Source organism: Podarcis liolepis, assembly GCF_965112155.1.
Source record: "Podarcis liolepis genome assembly, chromosome: 18".
NCBI classification, from domain to species: domain Eukaryota; kingdom Metazoa; phylum Chordata; class Lepidosauria; order Squamata; family Lacertidae; genus Podarcis; species Podarcis liolepis.
The window spans coordinates 10,155,939-10,170,497 of record NC_139572.1 but is presented as its reverse complement, the minus strand read 5'-3'; the positions used below and the strand labels follow the sequence as shown (position 1 = coordinate 10,170,497).

The window sequence follows — 14,559 nt, the reverse complement described above, 5'->3', positions numbered from 1 at the left end:
GACACCCTCCGCTGACCTAGCGATCCACAGGACATGCCATTTTGGGGGGGGGGGGGACTCACTGCTTTGGGGCTGATTGTCGGCCCCATTCTCTCTGGCCGCCTTTTCGAAACCATGTCCTGGGAAACGCAGAGACAGGTTTCACAACACACACAAACACACTCACAACACAGCTACCTCAGTTCCCCTTTCCTTTAAACCGAAGCTCTCCAAGCCGCAGCAACCAAACCACAGAGGAAGAGTGTTCTGCATACGATCTGGAGGATGCCGGGTGCTTTTGCAAACAGTGACCACACCAAGAAAGGGGCAGACTATGGTTTCTCCCCTGCCCCCCCTTTTTTTTTTGCCAAATTGAACATCAACCACAAATGAAAGCAATTTCCATACAGCTTTTCCAAAAATTGGTTCCGTTCTCGATGTGTCCATCGTTTCCTCTTGTTGCTGCATTGGTTTCCCAGTTATATCTAATTCACATTCCTTGCAATTCACCTTACTGCAATATTTTGTTGTTGTTTATTATCCTGAAGCATTGGCTAGCCGCTCATCAGTTCCTGAACGTATAATATTCTGACATTTCCAATATCTGCAAGTGAGGTTAATCAACAAGTTAGCAATCCACAATAAATCAAAAACCACTACGTCCAAAATAAATTCCTTGGGGGCAGACGAGGGTTTCAGTGAAGGCAGGAGAGGCCTTTGAGTTTAGCAGCCAGATCTGAGGATCTCCAGAAATCCCTCCCCATCTGTGGTGGTCTGCCCTCACTTCGCTTTCTCTTGGCTTCCTGTTTTTTCTTCATCTCAACCCCACCGCATTTCCTCACCCATTTGCAAATTATTTTTTCTATAAAAATCCCTAAACATCAGCAAATTGGCCTATGTGCATTCCGTCCCCTCACCCTCCCCAAGGCATATATGGAAATCAGAAAAGTCCTGCAGAGGGATAAAAGCCAAAGAGCTTGCTCTCGTGTGCTGTAAACAAAAGTTGCCCTTTTCCCTTATAGGGTATCCAAGGGCCCATATAGAGTCCTTACATAGGTTCCCTATTGGTAGTGCTGCCTTGAGCTCAGCCTACAGTAGGAGAGAATATTGAGAAGCAAAGCAGCTAGTAAGCTTGATCTTTATTGATTTATTGCAACAGGGCGCTCCCCTCACTTGCAAGAAAGGAGGAGGAACCCAGAAAAATGGCGCGCAAGGCCTTATAAAGACTTTGCCACCCTGTAGATCAAGACCACCCCCCAGAAACATCATACCTACATCACAGAAGGGGTGTAACCTAAGACCACCCCCCAGATACATCATACCTACATCACAGATTTCTACCTAAACAGAAATTTGTGCATCCCACCCAAAACAGTTATAGGATCTCAAGAACTGGAAGGGACCCGGGACATCATTCAGACTGACCCCCCCCAAAACCCAATGCATATTGCTGAACACATTTGCAGAAGGGGAGAGGCTGGAGAACTGGGTCCTAAAACTCAGAGATGCCCAGATTTCAGAGGGTAGCTGTGTTTTGGGAATCCTGTAGGAGGTCGAGGTGAATTCTTCCTGCCTCCCTCCCGAATAGTCCCGAATTCTCTGGTCCCAGCCTGTCCCTGGAAGTTCTCCATCTTATTTTCAGCCCAGCAACAATACATTCTTAAATAGGCAAGGGGGGCAATGTTTGTTTATTTATTAATTTATTAATAGATTGTTGAAATCTTCAGGCCTGCCTCGTTCCATTGAAGCCAGGGGGTCTGTTCTGAGCCTGACTTTGTCGGATCTCAGCCCTCGATCTTAAAAGGACCAAAACGACTCGACAGGCCAAGATCTCCAAAATTGCCCCACTGCAGCTAAACCACCTCTTAAGCAATCAGCTGCATGTAAGAGCAGTTAAAACTTCCCCTTCGGAAATACTTCTGTCGGTGACTACAGTGGGGGGTGGAGAAGACACCGAATGCGGCCCCTGGGACCTCTCTGCCTGGCCCTCATAACTCCCCGCAAGCCTTGTCCCAACCCATGGCCCTCATTGGCTCTGCACGCCCTCCTGGAGAGCGTTTTTGCCTCTGCAGAATGTGCCCTTCAACTCTGACTGTAATTTTTGCTTGGCTGAATGGAGGATCAAGAGATGCGTGTTGAGGAATGAGCCCACTGCACGGAGCAATACCTCCAGGACCGCCTCTCCCCAAATAAACTGCCCCGGACTCTGAGATCATCCTCTGAGGCCCTTCTTTCTGTGCCTCCTCCCCATGAGGTCTGGAGGATGACAACACGAGAACAGGGCCTTTTCTGCGTTGGCTCCCCGTTGCTGGAATGCTCTCCCCCATGGCACACAGTCATACCTCATGTTGCGTCCGCTTCAGGTTGTGTTTTTTCGGGTTGCAGTCTGCTGAAACCCTGAAGTACTGGAATAGGTTACTTCTGGGTTTTGGCAATCGCGCATGCGCAGAAGAGCTAAATCGCTCTTTGCGCATGCGCAGAGGTGCCAAATCGCAACCTGCACATGCGCAGTTGTAGGTTGCGAATGCTGCGGGTTGCAAACGTGCATTCCGCACGGATCACATTCGCAACCCGAGCGGCTGTTGTATATTTCAGCGCCAGGCAAAAACATTCCTCTATAACCAGGCCTTTGGCTGGTAAAACTATCCAGGGCCTTTTTGCTGTGTTTGCATACTCTCCAAGCGTCCTGGTGTTCCAGGGACTGTACATAATAATAATAATAATTATTATTATTATTATTATTATTATTATTATTATTATTATTTATTACGGCCATAGGCCCATACAGATAAAAACAAGACATAAATAACAGCTTGTGCACGTGGGGAAAAACAGCCGCTAAAACACTACTATAACAAAATACTATAAGATGGAATGGCATACTACGCCTTAATTAGCTTGTGGTGCTCCTTGGCAACGCTTTTGGGTAAGGACAGCGACCAGGAACCTAGCCACTTTCAGGGTCGTATGGGTATCCTTATCCTGCAAGATTTGGGCAAGGTGGAATTTTGGTGGGGTAAGGGACTGTACATACCTTCCAACATTTTCCCGATGAAAATAGAGACATCCTGTTCAACAACAACAACAATAATAATAATAATAATAATACTTACCCATCTGACTGGGTTGCCCCAGCCACTCTGGGCAGCTTCCAATATATATAAAAACATAATACAGTGGTACCTCTAGTTACGAACTTAATTCGTTCCGGAGGTCCGTTCTTAACTAGAGGTGTGCTTTTGCTGCGCCGCTGGCACACGATTTCCATTCTCATTCTGGGGCAAAGTTCTCAACTTGAGGTAACTCTTCCAGGTTAGTGGAGTTTGTAACCTGAAGCGTTTGTAACCTGAGGCATTTGTAACTTGAGGTACCACTGTAAAACATTTAAAAAACGTCCCTCTGCAGGGCTGCCTCCCGATGTCTTCCAAAGGTGGTTTGGTTACCTATGCCCCAACATTTCTCCGATGAAAATAGGGACACCCCAAGGAAAAGCGGGGCGTTCCGTTATCAAATCGGAAACCGTGACGGCTTCTGTAAATCCGGGGTTGTCCCTGGAAAAGTTGGGACACTCAGGCGGTCTGCAGACTGTCTGGAATTACAAAAGCCTCTCCAGCTTCTGATTTATTGAAATTGAAATACTTTATTGTCACTTGTACAACTTGTCTACAGTGAGATTACAGAGCACCCCCACTCAGCTCTCTTAGTCTTAATTCCCCTCGTTTACTGACGCACGCACACCAAACCCAAAAGTCCGTTGCCCTGTTGTGATCTTTTACGGATAGAAGCTGTTCTTTACCCTGTTGGTGCGACTCATCGTGCTTCTATATCTTCTGCCCGAGGGCAGGAGAGTGTTATGTACTGAAGTTCTCACCCTGGGCCAGCAGGGGGATACTGTAGATAGTTATGCAAATAAGGGATCGAAAGTGACGTTCACTGATTGGATAGTTTTAGAAAATTGTTACAGTAACGTTGTACTGGAGCTCTATATATAAGCAGGCTGACTGAACCTTTCAGTTCAGTTCTGTTCTGGCCTGTGAATAAACAAGAGCTGTTTGAAGAATCGCTGTGTCGTCTGATATGTTCACCCACAACTTAACAGAGATCAAGAAAGTGCCGGCCAGGGTGTGAATCATCCCTGGGAATTTTCCTCACTCTCCCGAGGGAACGTTCTTCTGCTCTTTCATCCAGCAGATTCACAGGACAGCCCATAATATCTTGTGCTGTATCCCAGAATGGCCCTATGGCAGCTGCAAGGGGTTAAGGAGTTTTCTCAGGCTTTGTGTGTCCCGTTGGTGAAGTGGTGGAAATCCTCTGCCGGGGGGCGGGGTTGTGTGCCAAAAATGGGGGGGCCACTTGATGGGAGTGAGAAATGCCCTTATTTTCACCTGAGGAATATTGGGGGTGGGGTCTGTGTTTGTGGGAGGGGGGGTTGTTGCTTTGCTCTTGTTTTGTTTTTGCTTATTTTGTGTTTTCGTTTTGCATTTTTGTGTTGCGGACCGCCCTGTGGTCTTCCAGTGAAGGGTTTTTTTAAGGGTTAGAGGTTTTTAAGCAGAGGTTGGATGGCGTTATTATCTGTCCTGGATGCTTCAGTGGAGATTCCTGCATTGCGGGGGGTTGGGATGGATGACCTTCAGGGGTCCCCTTCCAACTCCACAATTCGACGATTCCATGGTAATAAATAACAAAATAGTTGAAACTGGGGGGCGGGGTGGAATCAGAGGCTTAATGAAAGCGTAAATGGACAGATCCATCCATCTGAACTCCTGATCCACTTCTGCCGGCCTGACTCCGCTTTCTTCTCTCTCTCTCTCAAATCTTTCCAGGGCAGCAAAGAGCGGTTCCATTGGCAAAGCCACAATGTCAAGCAGAGCGGAGTGGACGACATGGTCCTCCTCAGCAAGATCAACGAAGACGCCATCGTCGAAAATCTCAAGAAGCGGTTCATGGATGACTATATCTTCGTATCCTTCTCGTCCTTTCCGTCGTTCTTTCTTGCGTTCCCTTCTAGCCGTTGGTGCCACCTGCGCCCGCCGTGATCAGAGTCGGGGCATCTGACTGATCCAGGTTTTCATTTCGGGCAGTGAATTAGAATCATAGAATTGTTGGGTTGTGAGGGACCCCCAGAGGTCATCCAGTCCAGCCCCCTGCAATGCAGTTGAAGCATCCATGACAGAAGGCCACCCGACCTCTGCTTCAAAACCTCCAAGGAAGGCGAGTCCGCCACTTTCCATCCCACGGTCGAACACCTCTTACAGTCAGAAAGTTCTACGTGATGTTTAGTCACAATCGCCTTTCTTTGTCACTGGAAGTCATGGGTTCGAGTCCTGCTGTCCAGAGCAGGAGAAATCAAGCTTGCTCCCTCTTGCATGTGACAGCCCTTCAGATATTTGAAGGTGGCTCCCATATCTCCTCTCAGCCTCCTCTTTTCCAGCTCCTTCAACCGTTCCTCATCAGGTCTGGTTTCCAGACCCCTGATTATCTCGGTCTCCTCCTCTGCACACCTTCCAGCTTGTCAACATCCTTTTTCTGATCCTCATTTGCCATTGGCTGATCGCCCTTGGCCTCAAAGAGGGAGGTCTTTGGTACCCTATTTTCGAAGAATCTTAGTATTTCTATCCTTTCCTTTGTGAGTAGTTGTCTTGCTCTGTGGATAAGTTTGGCCAGATTTTGATCATGGAAGGTGATCATTCCTCGTACCGAGTGACCATCATAGTATAAATACTCTATAGAAACAATATCACTTGGCTTTACTACACCTGGCAGTATGTCATTTAAGATGTTCAAGAGATGCTCTATGCAATCTATCGGTTTTGGGTAGTTGGTGAGTACAAGTTTCGGGGGAATTAATAACAAGCTCCAGCCTTTTTTCTGGCTCGAAACTTGCCGGACCTGTAGTATGTTCCCATTGATATTATGGGTCACCACCTCTCTACTACCTGTGTTGCCCATTGGTATCCTTCCAGGGTTCCGGGAAGTTACTTCCATTGTTGTGTTTCTTTCAGAGCTCTGGTTTGAGGTTTCCTTCTCAGATATAGACTGGGGCTTTGCCTTGATTGTTCCTACGTACTTTGCCTTTTTCTTTACTGCGGTGGATTTGTTGAAGCCAGGTATAGAGGATGATGAGATTAGGTTGTAAAGTGTCTGCCATTGTTTTTTGCAGACACAGTAGGTTATCTTTGACTTCCTTAGTGTTTTGATATTTTTGCTTTTCTTCTTTGCTTAGGTTTTTGTCTTTGTGATTTCTTACTGAGTACTGCAGTGTTTCCCAAACGTTTTTGGGCAACGGCACACCTGTTTACCGGAAAAAAATCTCGCGGCACACCACCATTAAAGCCCCGCCCCCGTGACGTCATTCGGGGAGCCGGCGGCCCGGGCCTGAGCTGGAGAAGGAGAGGCGGTGCTTTTCGGCACAAGGCAATTGGCCTGGAATTGTTTCCCGCGCGCTGCGAAAGGGAACAGCTGCGGTCGCGCGAACCCTCCGGCGCTGGGAGGGGAAAGGGCGGAGTCGCAGAGCACCAGCTGGCCGAGCGGTTGCGCGCAGCGTTGCGCTTTTGGAGAGCGTGCGGCTGCTGCTAGGGGATCCGGGGACGTGAGCAGGCCTGGCCCGACCCGGGTTGAAGGAGGACAAGCCGGCAGCGCGCCAAGTGAGTTCGGTTGCGCGCGACGGCCCCCGCTCCCCCCACCCCCGCCGGATCCTCGCCGCCGCCGCCTCTCGCCCGCCTCCCTCCCACGGCACACCAGCCGATGTCTCACGGCACAGTAGTGTGCCGCGGAACACCGGTTGGGAAACACTGGAGTACTGGATGATTTATATCAGCTGCTTCGGGGAGGTTGTTCATTTTTGCCTCTATATGTCTCTTTCTTGAGGTGTAGAATTTTCCACGAGGGTCAGAAGTAGCCCGTTTGTTATCAGTAAGAATTTTTTTATGTTGGACAGGTCCGGGCATATCAAGTGGACCTGGGCCTGCAGATGGCTGCCTTTCTCCTCTGTTTGGGTACCTTTGGAAGTAACCTGTTGACTTTGAAGGTTATTTCCAAGGCAGCCTTTGTCTACATCCTTCTTAAATTTATAGTTTTGCTCTTGCCTGTGCTGCTGTCCCCCTGTGTCACTTCCGTTCAGATGTCCCTGTGGTTTGTGGCCAAGTACGTTCCTCCCCCTGCTCTTCCTCTCCCGTCATCCTCTCCAAATTTGGCAGTCCCGGCAGAGCTCTGAAAGCCTCCTCTTTGCTCCACAAGCCCATTTCTCTGCCCATTTCCCAAAAATTTTGATGCTCCCATTGAGGGACTCTTTTCCCAGTGTGAGTTCCTGCATTGCGGGGGGGTTGGACTCGATGACCCCCGGGGGTCCCTTCCAACTCCACAGTTCTGTGAAATCCCATGGTGCTGCTCTGAGAAGTGACTCCGCTAACCCAGAAATAGTACCTCGGGTTAAGAACTTTGCTTCAGGATGAGAACAGAAATTGCACAGCAGCAGCGGGAGGCCCCATTAGCTAAAGTGGTGCTTCAGGTTAAGAACAGTTTCAGGTTAAGAACGGACCTCCAGAACGAATTAAGTTCTTAACCCGAAGTACCACTGTAATCTGAAGGTCCACAGAAGTTCTAAGAATTAGCATGCCAGAGAGATGGAGATGGGCTTAGTCAAAGTCACGGGACTCTTTAGCTATGTGGGATAAACGCGCACACACCGAAACTGAAAAGTTGTCTCGCTTTCATCTTCCTGCTTAAAAATAGCGCCGCCCACAGCAGCCGTTGTGAAAAGGACTTCCGTACTGTGGCCTGAGTCATCCAGAATCGCCACAACCCACATAAGTCAGGTGCCCAGGGTGATGCTCAAAGGTCAGGTTCGCCCCCTGAGGGCTGGATCCGAACCTGGGTCCGCCTCGGATGCTTAGGGACCATGCAGAGCAGAATCACAGACACTGCCTCTCGACGCTGCAAGTGCAATTGGTGGTGGCGGTTGCTGGGAGGGTGGGAGCCCGGGAGCCCAACAGTAGATGGCGCCAGAGAGAACGGCTGGCTGGTTCTAGCTTGCAGGGCGACCGAGTTTGCAGGCATAGGGCCAGCTGTACATGCCATGGCACCTCGGGGTCCATGGGGCACTGCCCCTCTCGCCTCGGTCAGCCATCACCCGGCCCTCACCTGCTTGCTGTGCTATTTACAACCAACCTGGGAGCTGTCACCTTCCTCTTCCTTAGTCCCGGTGCTGCTTCTTAGAATCGTAGAATCCTAGAATCCTAGAGTTGGAAGAGACCCCAAGGGCCATCGAATCCAACCCCCTGCCAAGCAGGAAACACCATCAGAGCACTCCTGACATATGGTTGTCAAGCCTCTGCTTAAAGACCTCCAAAGTAGGAGACTCCACCACACTCCTTGGCAGCAAATTCCACTGTCAAACAGCTCTTACTGTCAGGAAGTTCTTCCTAATGTTTAGGTGGAATCTTCTTTCTTGTAGTTTGGATCCATTGCTCCGTGTCCGCTTCTCTGGAGCAGCAGAAAACAACCTTTCTCCCTCCTCTATGTGACCTCCTTTTATATATTTGAACATGGCTATCATATCACCCCTTAACCTTCTCTTCTCCAGGCTAAACATGCCCGGCTCCCTTAGCCGTTCCTCATAAGGCATCGTTTCCAGGCCTTTGACCATTTTGGTTGCCCTCCTCTGGACACGTTCCAGTTTGTCAGTGTCCTACAGAATTCAGCAAGGATCAACCCACCCAGTGTCCTGATTTTCCAGGAATGGTCCCGGATTTACAGAAGCCACCCCGGCTTCTGATTTCATAGAATCATACAGTCGTAAAGTTGGAAGGGATTCCAATGGTCATCTAGTCCAACCCCCCGCAAGGCGTGAGTCACAGATAAAGCATCCCTGACAGAGGACCACCCAGCCTCTGCTTATAAACGTCCCAAGAAGGAGACTCTGCCACCTTCCATCCCATGGCCGAACAGCTCTTGCTGTCAGAATGTTCTTCCTAATTTTGAGTCGGAATCGCTTTTCTTGTGAAATAAAAAATTTAAGGTTATATATATATAACTGCATATATAAACCACATGTCTGAAACCCCACAGAAAAAGTCCTGAAACCATTTTGTCCCTCCCAAATTGACCTCAAATATTTCTCTGCAAGGTCGAAGGAAAATGGAAAAGCCTCCCCATTGTCTTTTCCTTCACAAATCCTGTCTTAAAGGGTATGTCTGTGTATGAACAGGGTGAGCCTGTGACCTGGCTCAGGAACTAAGTATTTATCATTGCAAAAGACTGGCCAGGCTCCCCAGGGTATCCAATCAAGTGAGCGTTAACAGGTAACCTGCCAGACAAGCGTTAAACAACACACTCAGATTTCTGTGATGTAGGTATGAAGTTTCTGGGGGTGGTCTTGGACTCCAGGGCGGGCAATTTAAAATGTCTATATAAGGGTAGGCACACCTGGGTTCTGGGTCCTCCTCCTTTCCTGCGTGAGAGGGGGGCACCCTGTTGCAACAGTTCAATAAAGATCAGGCTTACTAGCTGCTTTGCTTCTCAATATTCTCTGCTTGGCCTCTGTTATTTTCTCCGACCGATGGAGAACCTGCAAAGGACTCTATAAGGGCTCTTGTGTACCCCATAAGGGAATAAGGGCAGATTTTCGTTTATTACACTTGTAACCTGAAGCCACAGGTTCGAGTCCTACCCTCCCTAGCCAGAGAAAACGAGAAAGCCACATCTTCCCCAGGTTTTAGGTCCATGCTTGAATGCTGGCTTCTGAAGCTGGGATGGGGAGGTGCATTTCAGCCAAGGTTACCTATGTTGTTGTTTAGTCATTTAGTCGTGTCCGCCTCTTTGTGACCCCCTGGACCAGAGCACGCCAGGCCCTCCTGTCTTCCATTGCCTCCCACAGTTTGGTCAAACTCATGCTGGTAGCTTCGAGAACCCTGTCCCACCATCTCGTCCTCTGTCGTCCCCTTCTTGTGCCCTCCATCTTTCCCAACATCAGGGTCTTTTCCAGGGAGTCTTCTCTTCTCATGAGGTGGCCAAAGTCTTGGAGCCTCTGCTTCAGGATCTGTCCTTCCAGTGAGCACTCAGGGCTGGTTTCCTTCAGAATGGAGAGGTTTGATCTTCTTGCAGTCCATGGGACTCTCAAGAGTCTCCTCCAGCACCATAATTCAAAAGCATCCATTCTTCGGCGATCCGCCTTCTTGATGGTCCAGCTCTCACTTCCATACATCACTACTGGGAAAACCATGGCTTTAACTATACGGACCTTTGTTGGCAAGGTGATGTCTCTGCTTTTTAAGATGCTGTCTAGGTTTGTCAATGCTTTTCTCCCAAGAAGCAGGTGTCTTTTAATTTTGTGGCTGCTGTCACCATCTGCAGTGATCATGGAGCCCAAGAAAGTAAAATCTCTCACTGCCTCCATTTCTTCCCCTTCTATTTGCCAGGAGGTGATGGGACCAGTGGCCAGGATCTTCATTTTTTTGATGTTGAGCTTCAGACCATATTTTGCGCTCTCCTCTTTCACCCTCATTGAAAGGTTCTTTAATTCCTCCTCACTTTCTGCCATCAAGGTTGTGTCATCTGCATATCTGAGGTTGTTGATATTTCTCTATAGGTTACCTATAGAGAGAAAGAGAAAATATATTCAGACAGACAGATTATTCCTTAACAGATGATTCTCAGACCTATATTGGACCCGTCCTCATCTCTGTCAACCCCTTTAAGCAAATGCCCTATTTCACGGACCGGGAAGTGGAACTCTACCAAGGAGCAGTAAGGCCCTGGAGTTGGGGGGCTGGGAGAACGGGTTGGGGGACCACCAGTGGGCACTCCAATTTCTTAAGGTGGCCGAGCCCCTCCCTGCCCTCTGACACGGGTCTGGCAACAGCAGGAGCCCCGGATTCACGCCTCTCTGGTGTTCTGTCCTAGGCGCAGTACGAAAACCCGCCCCACATCTACGCCTTGACCGACAACATGTACCGAAACATGCTCATCGACGGAGAGAACCAGTGCGTCATCATCAGGTAAGGAAATGGAGGGTAACACAGGATGGAATCACTATCCATGCTAAAGAGGACTGGCGGCTGAAATTGACAGAACCTGCCAAATGGGCAAGTCCAACTAGTGAAATTAGGAGGCAGGATTGAAGGAGCACTGGAAAAGGTCGGTTGGTTATTTTTAAAAAATATTGCTTTTTTAAAAAAAAATATATTAAGTTTTACAATTTTATATTCATCACAATAACATTATGTCAAGAAGAAGAAGAAATACAATTCCCAACACAGACACTCCAACTTCCCTCAACTTCCTCTTCTGGTTCTTTACACATTAACTTCTACTGCTTGATTTATTATTATTGTTATAAATAAATTTTAGTTCTACCCCGCCCTCCCCAGCCAGAGCCAGGCTCAGGGCGGCTAATACCAGTAAAATCACAGTAAAAACATAATAGGAAAAGGAAAAAACCAATTTAAAATACAGGTTAAAATGCAATTTAAAATGCAGCCTCATTTTAAAAGCAGCCCATAGATCAAGACCATAAGGGGAGGGAAACATAAGAGTCAGACTGAGTCCAAACCAAAGGCCAGGTGGAACAGCTCCGTCTTGCAGGCCCTGCGGAAAGATGTCAAGTCCCGCAATATTAAACCTTAATATTGCATTCTTTAAGCTGAATATTGCGATATTCTTAGCATTTTTACACCATAACTGTTTTCAATTTGCCTCTTACACTTTGTTATTTCCCCGTTATTACATCTTGATCTCTATGTTTGTTTTGTTCTAAGTGTCGGCTCAAACCCTGCTAGTGAGTCCACTTCTTTACAATGCTTCTGTAAATACAACATAAACGGCTCCCAGTCTTTTTTTAAGTCTCTGTTGTCCTTCTCTCTAAGTCTTCCAGGTAGCTTTGCCATTTCAGCATATGCCATCATTTTAAAAAATACTGTAAAATGTGTTGAGGCGCAAGTAGCCTTAGAGTAAAACCTGTATTTGAAAATATTGTGGAGAAGAGAAGGCACAGAAGGAGTGTAACAGGCAACATTATTTGGAAAATTAGGGAAAGCGTGGAGGAGGGCAGAGGGGAAGTCCAAAGTGAATTGATGGTTAATTGGAAAAAGTTGTGTTAAGCTCTTTTGAAATACAGTGGTACCTCAGGTTACAGACGCTTCGGGTTGTGCGATTTCGGGTTGCGCATCGCGCCAAACCCGGAAGTACAGTGGTACCTCTGGTTGCGAACGGGATCCGGTCCGGAGACCGGTCTGCAACATGAAAAGAACGCAACCTGCAGCGGTGCGTCTGCGCACACGTGGGTTGCGATTTGCCGCTTCTGCACATGCGCGTTATGGCATTTAGCACTCCTGCGCATGCGCAGATGTAACTTGAAAGAACATAACATGAAGCGGACGTAACATGAGGTATGACTGTACCGGAACGGGTTACTTCCAGGTTTCGGCGCTTTGTCATGCACTGAAGTGCTAAATCGCGCTTTGCACATGCGCAGAAGCACCGAATCGCGACCCGCGCATGTGCATATGTGGCGCTGCGGGTTGCAAATGTCCTTCCCACATGGATCACGTTCGCAACCCGAGCGTCCACTGTATATAAATCATTATATATTGAATCATGATCCGGGTGCTTGGCAGCTGGGAAGCCTGATGTCCTGGCAAGGTAGAGAGACCGTGGGGTTTAATCCCCACTCGGTCCCTTGCCCCGCGTCACGGCCTCTCCCAGGTTTGGGGTTGTCACGAGGGTGAAACCTGGATGCATCAGGGCTTCCCTGGTTGAGAATATTCTGGTCCAACCGCCAATCAGTTTCCAGGCCCTCTGTTTTTGTCCTCTAAAGCATGGGTAGGCAACCTAAAGCCCGGGGGCCAGTTCCAGCCCAATCGCCTTCAAAAACCAGCCCGTGGGTGGTCCAGGAATCAGCGTGTTTTTACATGAGTAGAATGTGCTATTTAAAATGCATCTCTGGGTTGTTTGTGGGGCATAGGAATTCATTCATTTCCTCCCCAAAAAAATATAGTTCAGCCCACCACAAGGTCTGAGGGACGGTGGCTGAAAAGGTTTGCTGACTCCTGCTCTAAAGCCTTAAACAGCTCAGGATTGCAATCCCTCCAGGACTGCCTCTCTCCATATAAACCGACCCGGACCCTGAGATCATCCTCTGAGGCCCTTTTTCGTGTGCTTTCTCCATGTAAGGTCCAGAGGGTGGCAACACAAGAACAGGGCCTTTTCTGTGGTGGCTCCCCGTTTGTGGAATGTTCTCCCAAGGGATGCCCACCTGGCGCCTTCATTATTTATTTTTAGGCGCCAGGCAAAACGTTCCTCTTTGATCAGGCCTTGGGCTGATTGACATCTGATGCCCTTTTAAAATGTGTTGGGGAAGAGGGAGGTTATTGGGTTGTCTGTGTTTTTATTTTCATTATGTATTTTGTGTTTTTATTTTGTGTTTTTATCTTATGAACTGCCCTGAGACCTGCAGGTATAGGGTGGTATGATAATAATAATAATAATAATAATAATAATAATAATAATAATAATAATAATAATAATAGGCATTATAATAGGCTCAGTAGTGAGACCTCTTCTGAAGAAATGCATTCCTCCAGTGATACCTAGACAAGGGGCAGATTTCCCTATCGCTGTTCTTAAAAGAGGCATTCCCTGTTCTTGAATAAATGCATTCTCCGTCTCTTGCATGCCGTAGATTTTGCTTCTTCTTAGCTCAGGGAACATCTGTGTATAATGAAGGCGCCAGGTGAACCTTCCTGGGGAGAGCTTCCCACAATTGAGGAGCCACCACAGAAGAGGCCCTGTTCTTGTGTTGCCACCCTCCGGACCTCTTGAGGAGGAGGCACACAAAGGAGGGCCTCAGAAGATGATCTCAGGGTCTGGGTCAGTTCATATGGAGAGAGGCAGTCCTTGAGATATTGCGGCCCTGAGCCGTTTAGGGCTTTATGGGTCAAAACGCCCAACATCTTTGATTATTAGCCACCTGGGAGTGATAACTGGAGGACCACAGTTTCCTCATCCCAGCTCTGGCAGATAGAAGGAGGACTCCCGACTCGCCTGAGCCTCTTTTTTTATAAATGGTCATCTCAGTGGCATAGTTCTGCCTGCCAAGAACAAGCTTATCTGCCCAGTCTATCAACCTTCTCCGAATTCAAATGGGTGTCTCATTCCAATGGCAAGAAAGAGAAACCCAGCAATCAGGAGACCACTTCAGCTCCCCCCCCGATGAAACATCTGTGGACCATCTGGGATGATTGAGCAACTCAAAACTCAGCACGAAGGTTACGCAGACACTAACATACAAACATACACACTTCTTCCTCTAGCAGAAGTTCTGCCGTTGCCCTTCAAGCAGAACTCCTGGGGCAGGTGTGGGGTTGTGTTTTTTTACCACGGCTGCAGTGACTTAGGAAGAGGCCTGCTGTTAAAGGAAAAGGAAAATATATATACAGTATAAATTTAGGGCTTGGGGGTTTTGTTTGTTTTCCCCTGATGAGATCATTGCAACAGATTTGTTGCAAAATGTTGAGCAACTTCCCCATTGAAGTCTGCGGCGTTCTAGCAGACGGTTTGCATTGCAAGCCAAGTTTCATGGGGCCA

The 14,559-nt window shown here is 48.0% G+C and overlaps 1 protein-coding gene across 1 annotated transcript in view; it reads left to right on the top strand.

The window, feature by feature from the left end:
* Positions 1-14,559, top strand: part of MYO1F (myosin IF) — a 56,921-nt gene that overhangs the window by 8,115 nt on the left and 34,247 nt on the right. Inside the window, exons 2-4 of the mRNA XM_083483664.1 lie at positions 4,803-4,940; positions 10,633-10,722; positions 10,879-10,973. Coding sequence (XP_083339790.1) covers positions 4,803-4,940; positions 10,633-10,722; positions 10,879-10,973 — 323 coding nt within the window. The remainder of the gene's footprint in view (positions 1-4,802; positions 4,941-10,632; positions 10,723-10,878; positions 10,974-14,559) is intronic.